This window comes from Typha latifolia, chromosome 11, assembly GCF_019914945.1.
Source record: "Typha latifolia isolate L0001 chromosome 11, TyphaL0001v2, whole genome shotgun sequence".
NCBI classification, from domain to species: Eukaryota; Viridiplantae; Streptophyta; class Magnoliopsida; order Poales; family Typhaceae; genus Typha; species Typha latifolia.
In genome coordinates, this window is record NC_133096.1 from 1,832,048 (window position 1) to 1,849,189 (window position 17,142).

The window sequence follows — 17,142 nt, forward strand, 5'->3', positions numbered from 1 at the left end:
TATTTAGTTGTCTGAATGCACCTTGGCGGCCGTTCGAAGTCATTTGAAGATATAAAGACACATATTAGGTCATTCGATTGGGGGCAATCTTTCACTCGAATGGGATCATGAATCTTTGAAAATTTTGGAAATCTGTGAGACCTTATTTGGACTTATCTTAAAAAGGTATAAAAGTTTTAGTATGTCCTAACCCTAGTGTATTGGTTATTACATTGAGAAGACATTATTGAATAGAAATTAATTTTCAATGACAAAGGCTTTAACCACCTTCATCACACAAAACTATTAATCTTAAGGGTTAAGAAAGTCCAATTTTCGAAGGTTTCTTGAGATTGAAAATCATTTACGGAAAGCAATAAATCGTGGAGTCGAGCAATCAACACTATTTCAAATAGAGTCATGAGGATCAATGGGGAGTCTATAAATCGGTCTTGTAAGCTGCTACGGTTTATTAATATTGTTTCGATCCGAGTTTAAGATTTTCCACGTAAAAGCTTAGTGTTCATCTTTATTTGTTTCTTTGAGATTATTATTCTGTATTTTTATTTACTTAAGCAAAGTGTTGGAAAATCGGGACTAGGGTTTAGTTTATATTTTCATCGAGAATAGCACTTGTACATCTTTCTCTTGGAGCTTGTCAAGGGTACTCAAGGATAACAGCCTTCATCAGTTATCCTAGCTTGTAGGATCTGTAACAAGCCTAAAAAGCTTCCCTAGTTTATAGTAACAAACTAAACAAGTTTCCCTAGCTCATAGGACAACATATAACAAACTTTGTTACTAAAATTGTGTACGTGTAATCTCTTTATATATGGAATATGGTGAATGCCTAAACACCAATTGGTGTGAGATTTCCAAAACATTGTTATGGTATCATAGGATTAGCATCTCCCGATCCACATGGCCTCCAAAACCTGTTTCGTCCTCTCCTTCAATACAATGGTGCACATGATCACCATTAAACTCTCTTCCTTTAAGCTTTGGCATTCTTAGCTTACACCATTACTACAATGCCATGAACTTCTTTGCTATGTTGATGGCACCATTCCTATACTGCTGCAACCATTTTCTCTGGTGAGTTCTTTGTCCCAAATCTCAAATATGCTGAATAGAAACACCAAGATTATCGTATATTCAGTCTCATTCTATCCTCTCTCACGGAAGAAGCACTGGCTGAGGTTCTTGGGCTTACATCCTCCCATGATATCTGGGTCACCTTAGAAAACTCCTTGAGTCACAAGTCTAAGACTCGTGAAATATGTCTTAAGGATGATCTATAGAAGCGTGGAACTCGTACTCTAAGGGAGGTTAGAAGCGGCGTCGCCGGGGATTGAGAGAACGGGAGCGAAGAAGACGAAGGAGGCAAGGCAAAACTCAATCTCAATAATCAATAATCAATGATGACTTTGGTTGCCTTCCACATCCTTTTATAGGCTAACCAACAACTCAAATTAACCCTAAAAACACAATTTTCGCTGACCACGTTCGAACTCGCCTGACCGCGTTCGAACGCACCGGGTTCGCTCTTCTGGATTTGCGAACACGATGTAGGCGTTGAACGTGCGATTGAACGCGCTGTCGGTATTTGCGAGCGCGATGCGGGCATTCACGGTGCGTTCGAACGCACCGCGTTCGAGCGCACGGTGCACTCTCTTCACCCACGTTCACAAACCGCGTTCGAACTCACTCCACCCGCGTTCCAACGCGACTTACAGAAAACTTATTTTAATGGAAATTACATACTAAAACATAAAACAAAAACACTCCTAAAGTGAATCCATGCTCGAGACGACGTCGGTGAAGTCTGAATCGTATCAGATACAAATTGGATGGTGGCAAAAACTATTTGAACACTAAATAGTATTCATTGTGTAGTTGTATATAAGTAGCGGTTTTGTTCTTCCAAATATCATTATCCATCACTAGTAATAGTATAGACAACCATAAGTTAATAACTTAGAATTTTTGTTCTGAAAAATCTACCGAATCTACCTCTCATCTCTTGGCCTAGTGTTCTTACTCGCAGATCTTCGTGACGAAAATTTATATGTCCCAGATTTTCTCTCAGCAATAATCTGGTGGATGATCTGAAAAAAATAAAAACATAGTTTTCAAGTGAGAGACAAACTTCATCTGGTCTAATCTCGGATATGTTTAAAGTTTGTGATAATTCGGTTTCTTTCTTTCCTAACCAGTCTCCTATTAACTAACTTTTCCTCATTTATTTCTTCGTGGACCTCTTAGATTACTAGTTATCTAATTGAGGTCCTATGTCTAAATATGATGTTGACTTGTTGGAGTTGCCTTTGCTTAGAAGTCTTGGCCAACCGTAGAAAATATTGTGAAACAAATCAGATCTAGATTTGATTGTAGAACAAACGACTTGCTCAAACTCTTGTTTGTACGCATATCGAATCTTCTACTAGTCATAGAAAATGACAAACAATTTATAGTGTTTCTCTCGAGCTTCACGAAAAAAGAGATGAGTACATATAAATTTAATTATGAAATCGGATTGGACGTGTAGATATTTTTCAGCAAAGCAACAGTTATGCCTTGTGCTTATAAATACAGGTGTGTACTCGAGCATGCAAAATTTATCACCACACCCCCTCTTCCATAGAATTTTAATGGCTCTCAAAAGATCCTCCTTACTTTTGTGATCCTTCTCTTTGCTGTCATCGGAGACATCGTCCCTCCCGTCAGGGCTCTGCGTCCACCCGTTGATAGTCCGGGACACGGACACCCTATAGGGTCACACCCATATCCTGCTAGGGGGGGACCCTACACTCCTTCTCCTGGTCGTCGTCGTCCTCCTCCTTCTCCTGGTCGTCGTCGTCCTCCTCCTTCTCAGACAACCACTGAAGAGAAGAAGAAAATCTCTACGATAGGTCAGTCGTATAAACACATAGATGCACACTCATTTTATTATATTAACTCATTAATTACTCTAAAATTTAATCGGGTAGAGAAATGATGACTTTTAACACAAACACTCACACTTAGAGCTTGGTAAAACTTTATATATTCATGCAAAGATAGGCACAACATGATTTGAACCTATGATTTTTGGCACTGATACTATGTTAATTTACTAACTACTCTAAAACTTTAAGTTATAGAAAGACGGTGACTTTTATATTCTAACATATTTTATAATTTCTTCTCTAAACACTCCCCGAATAGCAAAGTTGATATCCTTGGGAGTTAAAATTTGATTCATTTAACATAAATATATAGTTTAGGAGGCATGCATACAGGAAAGTAAAGAACTTTTGAAATATTTACACCAGAAAGGCCAAATATGATAGTAGGAGCCAATTTAATGATTTTAATTAGATGGGCCTAAGGTTTTCAGATGGCCTAACATTTTAAAGTTAAACAGCAGCTCAGTTTTCATCTTTAAAATGTTCTAACTTTTCTAATCATATCCTCTATGATTTTAATTTTCAGGTAGCACTCCTTAGTGCTAAAGATCAAAAGTCTATTATGCATCTATTGGTCTCCCACCATCGTTCTCTTAGTTGCTAGCTTTACAAAGAATAAATGAGCACATTATGTCAATACTGTGAGCAAATATATTTACCTCCTAATTATAATAATATTTTATAATTAAATTGCTCAGTGTACTTTAGTGTTATTCCTTATGTGCTCGTATGCATATGTATGTGTCCAGCTGAATGTCTATTTTAGATACTAAAATTGGCTTTTATAATTTACTCTTATATTTTTGGTAGGCTTTTGAATTGGGATCAAATATTTTGATTTACCAACATAAAGTATGAAAGAACTTAAACAATTAGGCATCATTTTTCAAACAATTAGCAATTTATAAATGGTCAGCTCAACATTTGTAGGGCCTTGGCAAAAATTCTAAATAGTGCCATTCCTAAAATGAGTTATACTAAATTCTAAACATTCTAATAACCACTAAAATTGGTTTTTTTATTACTAAAGCATAACCAAGTGATCTATTTATATGAAAATGTATCTATAGAGAATATTGATAGATGTCAGGCCCTTTTAATTTTTCTAATTAATGAAAGTTAGGGGTGGCAATCGGGTTGAAGCGATTTAGATAGTGTCGAGATTTTGATCGGGTCAACTTTATCTTAACATGAATATAGTTCGACTATTAAACGGATTGTATTTAGTAAATACGAATACGATCCGTTTAGTAAACGGGTAACATGACCTATATAACCCGTTTAATAAATGAGTCCTATTAACACAAAACGATAATCTGTTTAACACAACACGATAACACGATACAAATAACACGGTAATTTTTACCCTATAATAATCAATATTTATCGATTTATTCTATATAAGTGGTCTATTACACAGATAAGATGGTATCTTTTTAACTCAAAACTTATACAACACAACAAAAAAAAAAAAAAAACAATTTTAAGTATTCAACCATAAATCAAATAACACAGATTCATATACCAATTCAACCACCAACAATCAATATTAAATAAATAAATTTAGCTACTAATTTTAGTTCTAAGTTCCAATTGTTAAATCTAATAATGGCATGACAATTACAACATAGTTTCAAGTTCATAATTCAATCACCAACATCTAATCCATTATAAACTATAAATAATTTGAAATAAGCAAACCAGCCTTCTGTTTTATTATCCAACAATTATGACCCTACCAAAAAGAATAAAAGTGAATGTAAATAACTAAGACAGAAAATATAAAAAGAATTAGTGAACATGATCTACAACGAGTTGGTGAACATTAGAATATTCAACTGCTTCACTTATTTTAGATAAATATCAAGTTGCAGTGAAGGTCACATATAAAAGTTTTCATACAAGAAACTAACATATGGAATTCTTGTTGGATTACATTTGAACGCTACAAGTAGAAGCTCATATCTACTGACTAGAGATAGACTAACTTATATAAACATCTCTTTGTTATAAATTATGAAGACAGATGTAACCTGAGATGTCATCAATTAAAGTTATATATGGGTGACGTTTTTGCATGTTGGATCACTTGCTACTTATTTTTAACATATTCCAGTCAAATTAACAAATAGCTTTTCGTCTCCTTAATAGCGGGAAGTTCTCTAAGTTGCAATTATCATTGCATACAAATAGGAATTCTACCTTATCTGTTTATACTCTACTTCCTCACGGGGAACTTCAAACGGTACTATTAATATTCTTGAACAAGCGCACTACCACCTAACTAGACATTCACTAAGCATTCTAGCTTTATTGACAGCTAACAAAAGAAATTTGAGAACTAAGCAAGCTCCTATATGAAAAAGAAGTATCTCGCTGCGTTAAGTTGCTCACTAGTGCCTAGTAATCACACTATAAGAATATAAAGCTTATACTACTCGAACTAGGACTTGCCTTAGACTAATTCTAAAAGTTTATATGACTCGAACTAGAACTTGCCTTAGAGGCTTACATGACTTAATTGAACTTGCTTTAGTGGCTTACATGACTTAATTAGACTTGCCTTAAGGGATTACATAAAAGATAAAGATTACTTAGCTAAATCAGCCTTCCTTATCCTTCTCGGATTGATTCTTCTTTATACCACGAGATAGAGTCAGAGTTTGGAGAAACCTTGAATACAAAAGTTGTAGATCGGATGTTTTCGATCTTCTCCAAGTGGTTTTTGTAATATTTAGTTTCTCCGGAATATCCTTTGAATAGATTTCCAAAGCTGCGCATAGTTGAATTAGTTAACTAACAAATTCTAATCTAATAAGGCTCTAATTAAAGCAAATAAGCAGATAAGATAACTAGACTCCATCTATTGAGCTAAATCTCCCCTTGATGTGATTCGATCTGACTCAATTAGCATTACACCAAAGCTATAACACCCCTATTATACTCTATATTCATAATCTGCATATACTTATAGTGTGCCTATGCTTGTGCTAGCACAGATCGTTTTCGTGTATGTTCAATATCAATATTATATTATAGGAGAATTAGAAAATTCCTATTTATATGAAGATTATGTGAGACATTACAATGAGCAATATAATTAGTTGATCAATTTTGATGAATATCGATAATATTTAATACAATATTCTCATGTTATTCTTGTGCTAACAAATAAAGTCTTTGATCCTCCTATATATCTTAGAATTCACATTACACTTCTTATTATATTTCTTAACATTTGTCTTATAATCAATATGAAAAGTATTAATGTAATGACAAGATAATTGAACAAAAAAGGAGAAGAATATACATATATAAAACACAGAACATCTACTTATATGATTTTATAAACAAAAATATAAGTATAAACAAAATCTAATCAATAACTATTTGGTGATTCTTACCTTTGTTTAACTCATCATTAATTATATATAAAATAGTCACAATCTAATTATGTAAAAGTATGTAAGCTTAGTGTTATATTTTTTACAAAATAGTATATATATATATATATATATATATATATATATATAAGAACATGAACATAAGATATATGAATTTGATTATTATTAATTAAGATATATGTATCAACCTAATATAAGCTATATATGTATAATTATTATAATTAGTTAATTATCATGCTTATCATACTTTGCTAATAAATATGTTAGTGAGTACATATTTTTAAAATAATTAAGCGTGTAATTAAATAATTAAAAAGGAGAGAAAATCTCTATATTATAGTCTTGGGCTTGCGGTTAACGAGAGAGGGGAACGAAGGGAGAAGAAAAGGAAGGAGAAGAAGAAGAAGATAAGAAGAAAGAGAAGGGAAGGGAGGGGAAACCGAGTCAACGAGGAGGGGCCTGGCTGCTGCTGGCTAGCTTGCGATCGGCCTCTCGCCGGCTGTTCAGTTCCGACGAGAGAGAGAGAGAGAGAGAAAGAGAGGGGAGGGAGGGAGAGAGAGAGAAGAAGAAGAAGAAAGAAAATAGAGGAGGGGAAAGGCCTCATTAGCGGCTTCTCTGTAGTAGTAGTGGTGGCAATAGTTACGAGGACGGGAGCAAGAATCCGAGGAGAGAAATTTGAGAGAAAGAAGAGAACAGAAGAGAGGAGAAGAAGAAGAAGAAGAAGAAGAAGAAGAAGAAGACCTCCCCTGCACCCTCTTCCTCGTCATTGGAAAAGGAGAATGTTTCTTTCCATTCCTCATGAGAAATGGTGGGCGGCTACTACCCGACGGCCGAGATGTGCGTTCGTACTAAGTAATTTAGTACAAACTATAGAATGGATTGTCGGTCATGAACATCGTAAGGTGCTGCTCTTCGCGAATCCCAGCATAGAAGAAGAAGAAAAGAGAAATAGAGACGAAGAATAGTCGAAGTGGGAGGCACGAGTGCGTTGCGCCCTCAGCGCGCGATGTTGCATGGTACATCGTCACGCCACCACATTCGGCCGACCATGCCACGTCATGCCATGCATTACCCTTTCTTCCTATCTTCTTTTTTTATTATTAATTTTAATTTTATTTCATTTCATATATTATTATTATTATTATTATTTCATTACTATCATTATTTATTTATTTATTTATTTATTATTTAATATTTAGGGCTGGGTTATTACAATTGCTCCTTTGTTCTAACGCGATATTGTCTATCTATCCTTTGTTCATCTAGAATTGCTCATTGTCCTTTGCTCATCTGTACTTTTCGTCCATCACTGTTTATGTAGAATTGTTCATCCCGTTAGTCCGCTCGAATTCCAATGGCCAATATTGATTTTTCTCAATTTAGACTTTAGAGACACATTGTCAATTACAGAAAACTTACAATCTACCCCTTGACAATTTTGTGACAAAATAAGCGTCGCCATAAAAAATCTAATATAGAAAACATTCCAAGCCCAATTCTGCAATAAAAAATATCAATCCAAATTCTATGAAATTTATATCGCCATAAGTTTGAATTTTTAAAATTACAAATCGTTCACATATCAAAAAATTTAACAGTTCGGGTCACATATTATTTTCCAAGTGTTTTGATACTTAGAAGTACTTCACAATAATCTAGGAGATGAATGTTTACTGAAAATACTCAATAATATACAAATAACTTTAAATAGAAAGCAAGGCAAACATGACAAAGATGGCAAGAATTTTATGTGGAAAACCTCATAAAACCTATGTATCATTTTTCTATGATCAAATCAACCACTAACAAATATTGCAAATACAAAAATTACTTACAGAGCACCTATTGAACCCTAGCCTACAACTATATTTGAAGTTCTCTTGCTCTCTAGATAAGTTGCTTCAAATGGTCGATAAACTAATCTCAATGACCCTCAACATCGGATGTCTGTATTAGTAACCCTCGAGACAACAACTCACTCCAAGAAATAACGCAATAAAAATGATTCGAAATCTCTAATGAATCCTATCTTTCTAAAATCTTCGGATCGCCAAGAATGCTTATTTAACAATTGGGTTATTTGCAACAAAAAACCACTTAGTTTTCGTTTTGATGAGTGAGGGTTGTTTCATGTTTCTCTTGCATATGAGGTTTTTTCCTTTCTTTCTTCCAAGTTTGCCCTTACGCCATTTAGTACTCATTAAATGCTCTTTGGGATAATGTAAGAGAGAAATGATTCATACCTATTTTTTCTTCTTCTTATGCTGTTACTCTTGCTTCTTCTTCTTCTTCGTCTTCTTCTTTTTTGTTATTATTTATTTCTCTTCTTTTGCTACTGTTTTATTTTTTTCTATCTCTTAATCTTATTTTTTAATACAAGTCTCTCTAATCGCTCTTTAATTAATAAAGTAAGAGACTAATTAAAAATAGTTTAAATAAATAAAAACTTCTTAATCAATATCTCAAAAATAGAACTTAATCTATATTACAACTAAATTATAATATATATTAAAAAAATTGTGAATTCTTGTCGGAATTATTCTTTGTTACGCTATAGATATATTTCGAATTTCAAGAAACTTGAATACAAAAAGCCTCAAGTAACGGTGGAGGAGGCTGGTGGCGATGTTAGAGGAGAGGAAGAGGGCTATATAAAGATGTATTTTTATCGTCATAATTTTTCTTTCTTAGTTGTTCATAACTTACACATGCTTACGAGAGATATTTTCATCATATTGCTATCACATGGTATGCTGAAATATATAATAGAACCTAATAGAAGGGGCTAAGTGAGTTATTTCTAAAAGTTCAAAGGGTTAGTGTGTTCGGGGGTCGGTGTAGAAATGGGTGATAGTTCGGGGGTGAAAAAGAAATTATTTTTAAATATAATAACAACTTTCGTTGTTCTTTTTATAGACTACATAATTTACATACTTCATCATTTTAATTAATAAAGAAAGAAGAAGAAGAAAAAAAGAAGAAGAAGAAGCAATAACAACAAAAAGTTAGTAGTAGAAGAAAATATATTAACAACTTCCACAAATATAATGATAACTTTTATTGTTTTTAACAATTTTTATTATTTTTAATACATTGTAGAATTTACACGGTTACAATTTTCATAGAAACAAACAATAATCTATAGAATCATACTTTTAGTTATTGAACTAATTATAATTATCTCACCACTATCTGTAATTAATCTCTTACTTTATTAATTAAAGAGTGATTAGATAGAATTATATAGAAAAAAAAAAACAATTAAGAGATAGAAGAAGAAAAAGAACAAACATAAGCAATAACGAAAAGAAAGATGAAAAAGAAGAAGGAGAAGAGGAAGAAGAAAAAAAAAAAAAAAAAGAAAACATATTAACAACTTCCGTAGATATAATAATAATTTTTATTATTTTTTAAGTACACTTTTTATACATTATAAAATTTACATATTTTACCATTATAATTTGCGTAAAACAAACAATAATCATACAAAGTTATATTTTTTTAGTTACTTAATTAATTATGATTATCTCATCACTATCTCCGATCAATCTCTAATTTATTAATTAAACAGTAATTATAGAGATTTGTATAGAAAGAAAGACTAAGAGATAAAAGAAGGAAAAGAATGATAGATAGCATTGCAGAATTTATTATATGAAGTAGAAGATGGAAAAGATGAAGAAGAGTACATGGCTATTTTTCTCTCTTATAGTGTCCCATAAATACTTAATGAGGCACTAAATAACATAATAGAAACCAAAAATAGACCTGACTAACCAAATTTAAAAACCAGGTGGGCTTTTCATGCAAAAACCCAACTCAATTCAACTCTTATAAAATTTGTGATACATAGAAATTCAAATATTTTATGGTCATGCTCTTACAAAGTATTTTTAAATACGTTCAAATAGATTTTCTGTACACAAATTGCCGATACGAGAATATAACAAGTTATATAGATCACAATTATTAGTCTAATATTAGAGTAAAATAGCTGAAAAAGAATTTCGAATAATATATATAAAATAATTAGTACTAAAGATAATAATACTAATCTAAGAATTATCAATCAAAGATCGCATTTATAACAATTATAGTTGTTATAAGGACTTGTACTAACTACAAAGATATAATACTATTAATGAATTCAGTTTAATTTGGGAAAACAGTAACGTGGAAGAAGAAGAAGAAGAAGAAGAAGAAGAAGAAGAAGAAGAAGAAAGAGGAAAGTGCTCCTCGATCCGATAGAAAATGGTTAAAAGATAGGAGGTGCAGGGTTTGCACCTATCAGAAGAAAAATTTAGAGGGATGACTTTAACATGTAGACTATTGGATCTTAGTGTTGGTGTCCACCTCTCATTCTGTTGGTTTTCCAAAGGTTTAAAGAAAAATTTAGAGAGATGACTCTGACTCTTCTCTATACATCAAATCATGTGGAAATTGGGGACTCAAAGACAAGTCTTCTCTTAAGTGTTTGTTGGAGTGCAGAGAAATTCTCTTGGCAAAACCAGAGAATTCCACGGCATGCTTTTAAGGACCTTGGAAGTTCACACTTCACTATCAAAACGTCGTATTGAAGACGTTATTGGTAGCTTTTCCTTTAAAGGGTTCGGATAATGCTCGATTGAGTAGCAAGAAAAGTTAGGTTTTAGAACAACAAAATAAGCTCTAGTCTTTGGCCTTGAGTTACATTTAGCTATGAATTTCTTGTTGTTCATCCTAACATTCCTCTCGTCGGTTCTACTGCTACTCCCAATTCTCGCAAGTGTCGCAAAATAGGCATCACTTGATTCACAAGGGAGAGCTCTCCTCTATTGGAGAACCAGTCTTAAGAGCCATGACATTATAGCTTCATAGAATCTTACGACTAGTCCATGCAACTGGACTGGCATCACATGCAATAGTGTCATACATCATGGAAGGCGAAGCGTGATCACAGCAATATCTCTACCGCAAATGGGTCTTGTAGGGACTCTCGAAGTCTTCGATTTCCCGCAATTAGCAACCGTAAAAAGTCTTAACCTCACCCTCAACCAATTGCATGGATCCATTCCAACTTCCATCGCTGCTCTTTTTAAGCTCACCTCTCTTGATCTCTCTAAGAATCAGATAAATGGCTTCATACCTCCTTCTCTTGGTAGCATGACCAAACTTAGAATCTTAGACCTATCTCAAAATTATCTTTTAGGTCCCATCCCAAGAAGTTTAGGGAACTTAGCCAAGCTTACTATCTTATACATTTGGGGTAATCAGCTCTCCGGTTCCATTCCTCATGAAATAGGGAATCTAGTGAACTCGAAGGACTTAGTGTTCTCTCATAACCAATTAACCGGTTCTATTCCGAGAAGTTTAGGGAACTTGACTATGCTTGAAAACATGCACCTATATAGTAACAAGTTCACTGGTGCCATCCCTCGTGAAATAGGAAAGCTGACAAATATGGTTGATTTCGAAGTTTGCAACAATAGCCTAGTAGGTTCAATACCTTCAAGTTTGGGGAACTTGACCAAGCTCAATTATTTATATGTTTGGGGTAATCAGCTCTCTAGTTTCATTCCTCATGAAATAGGGAATCTAGTGAACTTGAAGGACTTAGTGTTCTCTCTTAACCAATTAACCGGTTCTATTCCAAGAAGTTTAGGAAACTTTGACCATGCTTGAAACCATGTACCTCGATGATAACAATTTCACTAGTATCATCCCTCAGGAAGCTGGCAAATCTAGTTCGTTTAGATGTCTCCAACGGTAGCATTACAGGCCCAATTCCCTCAAGTCTTGGGAACTTGGGAAAGCTCATTCTTTTAAACCTTTGTGGTAATCAGCTATCTAGGTCCATCGCTCCATCATTTGGTAATTTGAGCAACATCCAATACCTTGGACTAGCCGACAATCATTTAAATGGCTCTTTACCTTAGGAACTAGCAAATATCACAAGCTTAGTAAAAATGCGTCTTGATGGAAATCAACTTAAGGGAGATATCTCTAACTTTGGGGTGTATCCCAATTTGGTATACATTGATTTGAGCTTCAACAGGCTGTCCGGTATGCTCTCACACCGTTGGGGAGAATGCTATAATTTGACAAGCCTAAAAATCTTTAACAACAAGCTCAACGGACATGTACCTCTAAGCATTGGACAATTATTGAAGTTGCAGCTGCTTGATCTTTCATCTAATAACCTGGAAGGGGAGATTCCAAGAGAATTAGGCAAGTCATCTCAACTATACAAATTGAATCTAAGTAATAACTTACTCTCTGGTGAGATACCTCAAGAGGTTGGAAACCTACCCAACATGGAATGTTTGGATCTATCAGCTAACAACTTGAGTGGATCGATTGAGGGCAAGATTGGGGGTACTCAAAGACTTCAGTTTTAAAGTTAAGTAATAACAATTTATATGGAAGCATCCCTCTTCAAATCGGAGGTCTAGTAAATCTACAAGAATTACTAGATTTTAGTCATAATTTTTTTTCTGGAAGCATAACATCCCAACTAATTGGACTAGTTATGCTACAAGTTTTGAATCTCTCACACAATGCATTGACTGGATCTATTCCCTCATCTTTTCAAGATATGGCTAGCTTGACAAAGATAGACTTATCCTATAATGAATTAGAGGGGCCTCTTCCTGGTAGCAAAGTTTTCAAGAAAGCTCCAATAGAGTGGTTCACCCATAATAAAGATCTATGCGGTGAGGTGCCTAGCTTGACTCCATGTAGTTCAAGCCTTTCAAGGAGAGATTCTACAAGTACACAAAGTCACAATATTATGTTAATTGCTCTTCCTATTCTTGGATTCTTGCTTCTTCTTGCAGGGTTTGCTTTATTCTTATGGAAGAGGAGGAAAAATTCTACACATGATACAAGTGAGATTGATAAAAATGGGTTCTTGTTAGAAAATATTGATGGAAAAGAGTTATATAAGGATATCATTGAAACAACAGAGAATTTTGACAAGAAGTTTTGCATTGGCACCGGTTTATATGGAAGTGTTTACAAAATTATCTTACCAAGAAGAGTATGAGTAGAAGAAGTTACATTAACAATAGGAAAAGCAATTGCTGTGAAGAAAATTCATCAAATGGAAGAAGAAAGATTGATAGACAACCAACTTTTTCATCGTGAGATACAAATACTATCTGAAACCAAACATCAAAATATTGTGAAACTTTATGGCTATTGCTCAACTAATCATTATAGGCTTATTGCTTGTGAGTACTTGGAAAGAGGAAGTTTAGCACCCATTCTTACAAATAATGCATATGCCATTGAGTTAGAATGGATCAAAAGATTGAACATTATTAGAGATGTTGCTCATGCTTTATCTTACCTGCATTACAATTGTTCTCCTCCCATAGTTCATCGAGATATCACAAGCAACAACATTTTACTTGATTCAGAATTTAGAGCTTGTGTGTCAGACTTTGGAATAGCTAGAATTTTAAAACCCGATTCATCCAATTGGACAATAGTTGCTGGAACACGGGGATATATCGCACCAGGTAAATTCCTCTATTTTATTGTAATTAAGAAAGTTTGCGTTGATATTTCTTAATTAGAATGGCCCTTCAATGTTTGCTGAATTTTTTTTTCTTTTGAACTTAATTTTTAATATTTTCTTATAGGTCTTAATATCATTATGTTTAGTTAGCTAAAACATTATGTTTTAATACTTTGCAGAGCTTGCTTATACAATGATAGTGACCGAGAAATGCGACGTATATAGTTTTGGAGTGGTGGCACTTGAAGTGATCATGGGAGCTCATCCAGGAGATTTGATTACATCCTTATCATCTACTACTGTCGAACTCACACTGTTGGAGGATATCTTAGATCCACATGTAACATTCCCTACAATTGAAGTTGCAAGTGAAATTTTAACCGTAGTCAAGATAATCATTCAATGTTTAGAAGCTAATCCGTTATGTCGACCAACAATGCAAAATGTATCTCAACAGCTATCTGCTCTCCGGATTCCTCCTATCCTTAATTGATATTAATTAATATGATCATGTCATATTGTATCCTATAGCTATGCTTATATATTTTAAGTTTATTCTTCTAAGCAGTATAAAAATAAAAGAAAGATCTTGTTGACTATCTAATCTTTTTTCTTTTTTTTTTCTTTTCTAAGCTGGAGTGACTATTTTTGCATTCAGTTTTGGAACTAGCTGAAGTAAATTAGGAGCAAACTCTGGATAAGTCCACCAAAAACCATTTCCCTCTTTGCGTGCTTTAAATTTAATATAAGAAACAAAAGCAAAACAATAATAGAATTGATGCTAAAATACATGACATTATCTTAGAAATGAAGTACAGTTCCTCTTATATGAATTCATGGTCTTTGAGAAATATGGAACTTCACTATCAATTAAGCCTTGCCATCCTATATGGACTGAAATAGATGTAAAATTGAGGGAATGAATTAAAAGTTCAAATGATGGTTGCAAAGTCCAGAATAGCCTATACATCTCTCTCTAAGCTTGTATCTAGTTTTCTCCCCTCCTCTCCCTTTACCCCTTCCTTTAGGATTGCTTTGGGCCTTCTGGGTTTATGTTGTTCTCCTCCTTCCGATTCTCCTGGAGCTGCCGCTAGAGCTATTCCATTTCTCCCTCTTGTTGATAGGGTGGTAGTCCCAAGTTGAGGCAACATCTCATTTCTTTGGCAAGAGAATGGTATGGTATTTTTGATAGTTTATGGGATTATGTACCAAAAAGAAAAGGTTTAGGGGTCCTTATGAAAAAACGTGATAGTTTAGGGTGTAAAAATAGAATTATCCTTAAATTTAATCAAAAAATTCATACGAGCAAGAATGTTTAAGACAACATTTTAAGATATCTATCATAAGTTCTTTCAAGATCAACTTTTAGAACTGTACGATCAACAGAGTTAGGAGACTTATGAACCAAATGATTAATTTAATATGCAAGAAAAAGGTTATCATGAATGTGTCTCTCTACAATGAAGGTGGGCCGCTCAGAGGTAATAATCCCAGGCAAGAGCAATTTGATTATGTTAGCCAGAATCTTAGCTATGATGTGATAGGCCACGTTATAGAGGGAGATCAGTCTATAATCCACCACCGAGGAGGAGTTAGGCTTTTTCAGAATAAAAGTGATAAAAGTTTGACCCCAACTAAAGGGAAGAAGCTCATGATGGTGAAAGCTTAAAAGAGCCGAAACAAGATCCGAACCAATAATATTCTAGTAAGTATGAAAAAACTCCAATTGAAATCATCGAGCCGGGGGGGAGGGAGGGGAGACTTATCCACCGGCATCGACTTGACAACCGATCTCACCTCATCCATACCAAAAGGCCTAAGGACCTCATCGTAGCAATCTAGATTCAGGGAGGGGGGAGGCCAAAAGGGAGGGGAGGCCAAGGAGGAGGGGATGGAGCTAAATAAGGAGACTCCTAGGACCAAAGGGCAGTATATGAATCAACAAAATCATTAGCAATACGAGACTGACCAGTAATACAAGTCAAATAATTTAAATCAAGGAATTTAATAGAGTTTTTCTGAGAGTGGATTTTAGCTAATAACTGAAAAAACCTAGTATTGGAATCACAATCCTTTATCCAATTGACTTGGGCTTTGCTTTGCCACTTGAGGTAGATTTGTCTAAGGATGGCTACACATCCACGGTTGGGGCTAGTCAGGTCCCAACTCTCTGTCTCATATAGAGGAGAGAGCGATTCCTCGAGCTCCGGAGTACATATAGTATCCCTAATTTGAAACAGAATATCTTCAAGATGACCTAAGCCCAAGCAGTTCCAACTAGAAAGTTTACGAGAAACATAAGCAAGGTTCTATTGAAAAATCTCCATAGAGAGTATTCTGGTGGCCCGAGGGGTGCCAAGAGTCTCAAGAATCTCGAACACCTCCGGGAAATCAAATCAAAACCATTTAAAACAAAACATTCCCCTCATGGGCTTAGCAAAGACATCAAAGGAGATAAGAATAGGACAATGATCTAAAGCAATCTGTGAAATGTGCAAAATAGAATATGTTAAGAAAATATCAATAAAAGTCGGATTGATAAAGACGCGGTCCAACTTAATCAGAATTCTTTGGTTCACATGATGATTATTACACCATGTATTAGTAGATCCAGAGAAACACATATAAACAAGATTATTTCTAGCAACCATAGATTTAAAAGTGGAAGAGAGAGGTTTGCCCCTAGCTTGTCCTCCAAACTAATATTGCAATTAAAATCCCCCATCAATATCTAGGGCAAGTCTGAAACATTAAGCAAACTGAGTTCATGCTAGAACCAATTACAAGTCATAGGAATAGTGCTAGCACACATGGCCGAAAGGAGGAAAGGTGATTTACCTGGTGCCACGACAACAATATGAATGACCTGGTTAGAGGGAAGAACATGGAAAACCTACGTAGAAGCCTTCTTCCATCCAAAATGATGTCACCAACTAGTACTTGGGGAGTACATTCGAACTAGGTCGATCGTAGCCTACGAAGGAAGAAATGGGAATTACAATTAGTGAGGTGAGTCTCAAAAAGAATGATGAAATCAGGAGAGCTAGTAGATAATAATTTAAGAAAAGCATAACAGCCTTCCCTCTCAGCGAGACCGCGACAATTCCAAAAGTAAGCTTCACTAACTGACCATGTCGTTGGTATTGCCATTCATTAGGAGGCTAGCACTAGAGCTAAGGTCTTCATCATCAGTAGAAAGCTTATGACCTTTGAACCGACCTGGCCAAGTCTTAGGCTTGAGCAGGGCAGTGACTTTAAGGTTGGTCGTTAGAGGAGAGGCAGGCACTACTTGAAGGAGGCCCTCGAGACC

At 34.7% G+C, this 17,142-nt stretch overlaps 1 protein-coding gene and 1 long non-coding RNA gene across 2 annotated transcripts; both read left to right on the top strand.

Annotated features, from left to right (window-relative positions):
• Positions 1-2,607: 2,607 nt before the first annotated feature.
• Positions 2,608-3,725, top strand: LOC140798001 (uncharacterized). The gene is made up of 2 exons (XR_012110757.1): positions 2,608-2,891; positions 3,454-3,725. It is a non-coding gene; the product is annotated as an uncharacterized lncRNA (long non-coding RNA).
• Positions 3,726-11,118: 7,393 nt separating this feature from the next.
• Positions 11,119-13,023, top strand: LOC140797705 (uncharacterized). Its single transcript, XM_073151336.1, has 2 exons — positions 11,119-11,986; positions 12,247-13,023. The coding sequence occupies exons 1-2, from the start codon at positions 11,288-11,290 to the stop codon at positions 12,706-12,708; spliced, it is 1,161 nt and encodes a 386-aa protein (XP_073007437.1). The 5' UTR covers positions 11,119-11,287; the 3' UTR covers positions 12,709-13,023.
• Positions 13,024-17,142: the final 4,119 nt, after the last annotated feature.

Excerpts from the sequence above, each read along its gene's own strand:
- LOC140797705 (XM_073151336.1), top strand. The coding sequence starts at position 11,288 with ATGGGTCTTGTAGGGACTCTCGAAGTCTTCGATTTCCCGCAATTAGCA. Across the intron at positions 11,987-12,246 it reads GTTTAGGAAACTTTGACCAT|GAACTAGCAAATATCACAAG; the intron begins GCTTGAAACCAT and ends TCTTTACCTTAG.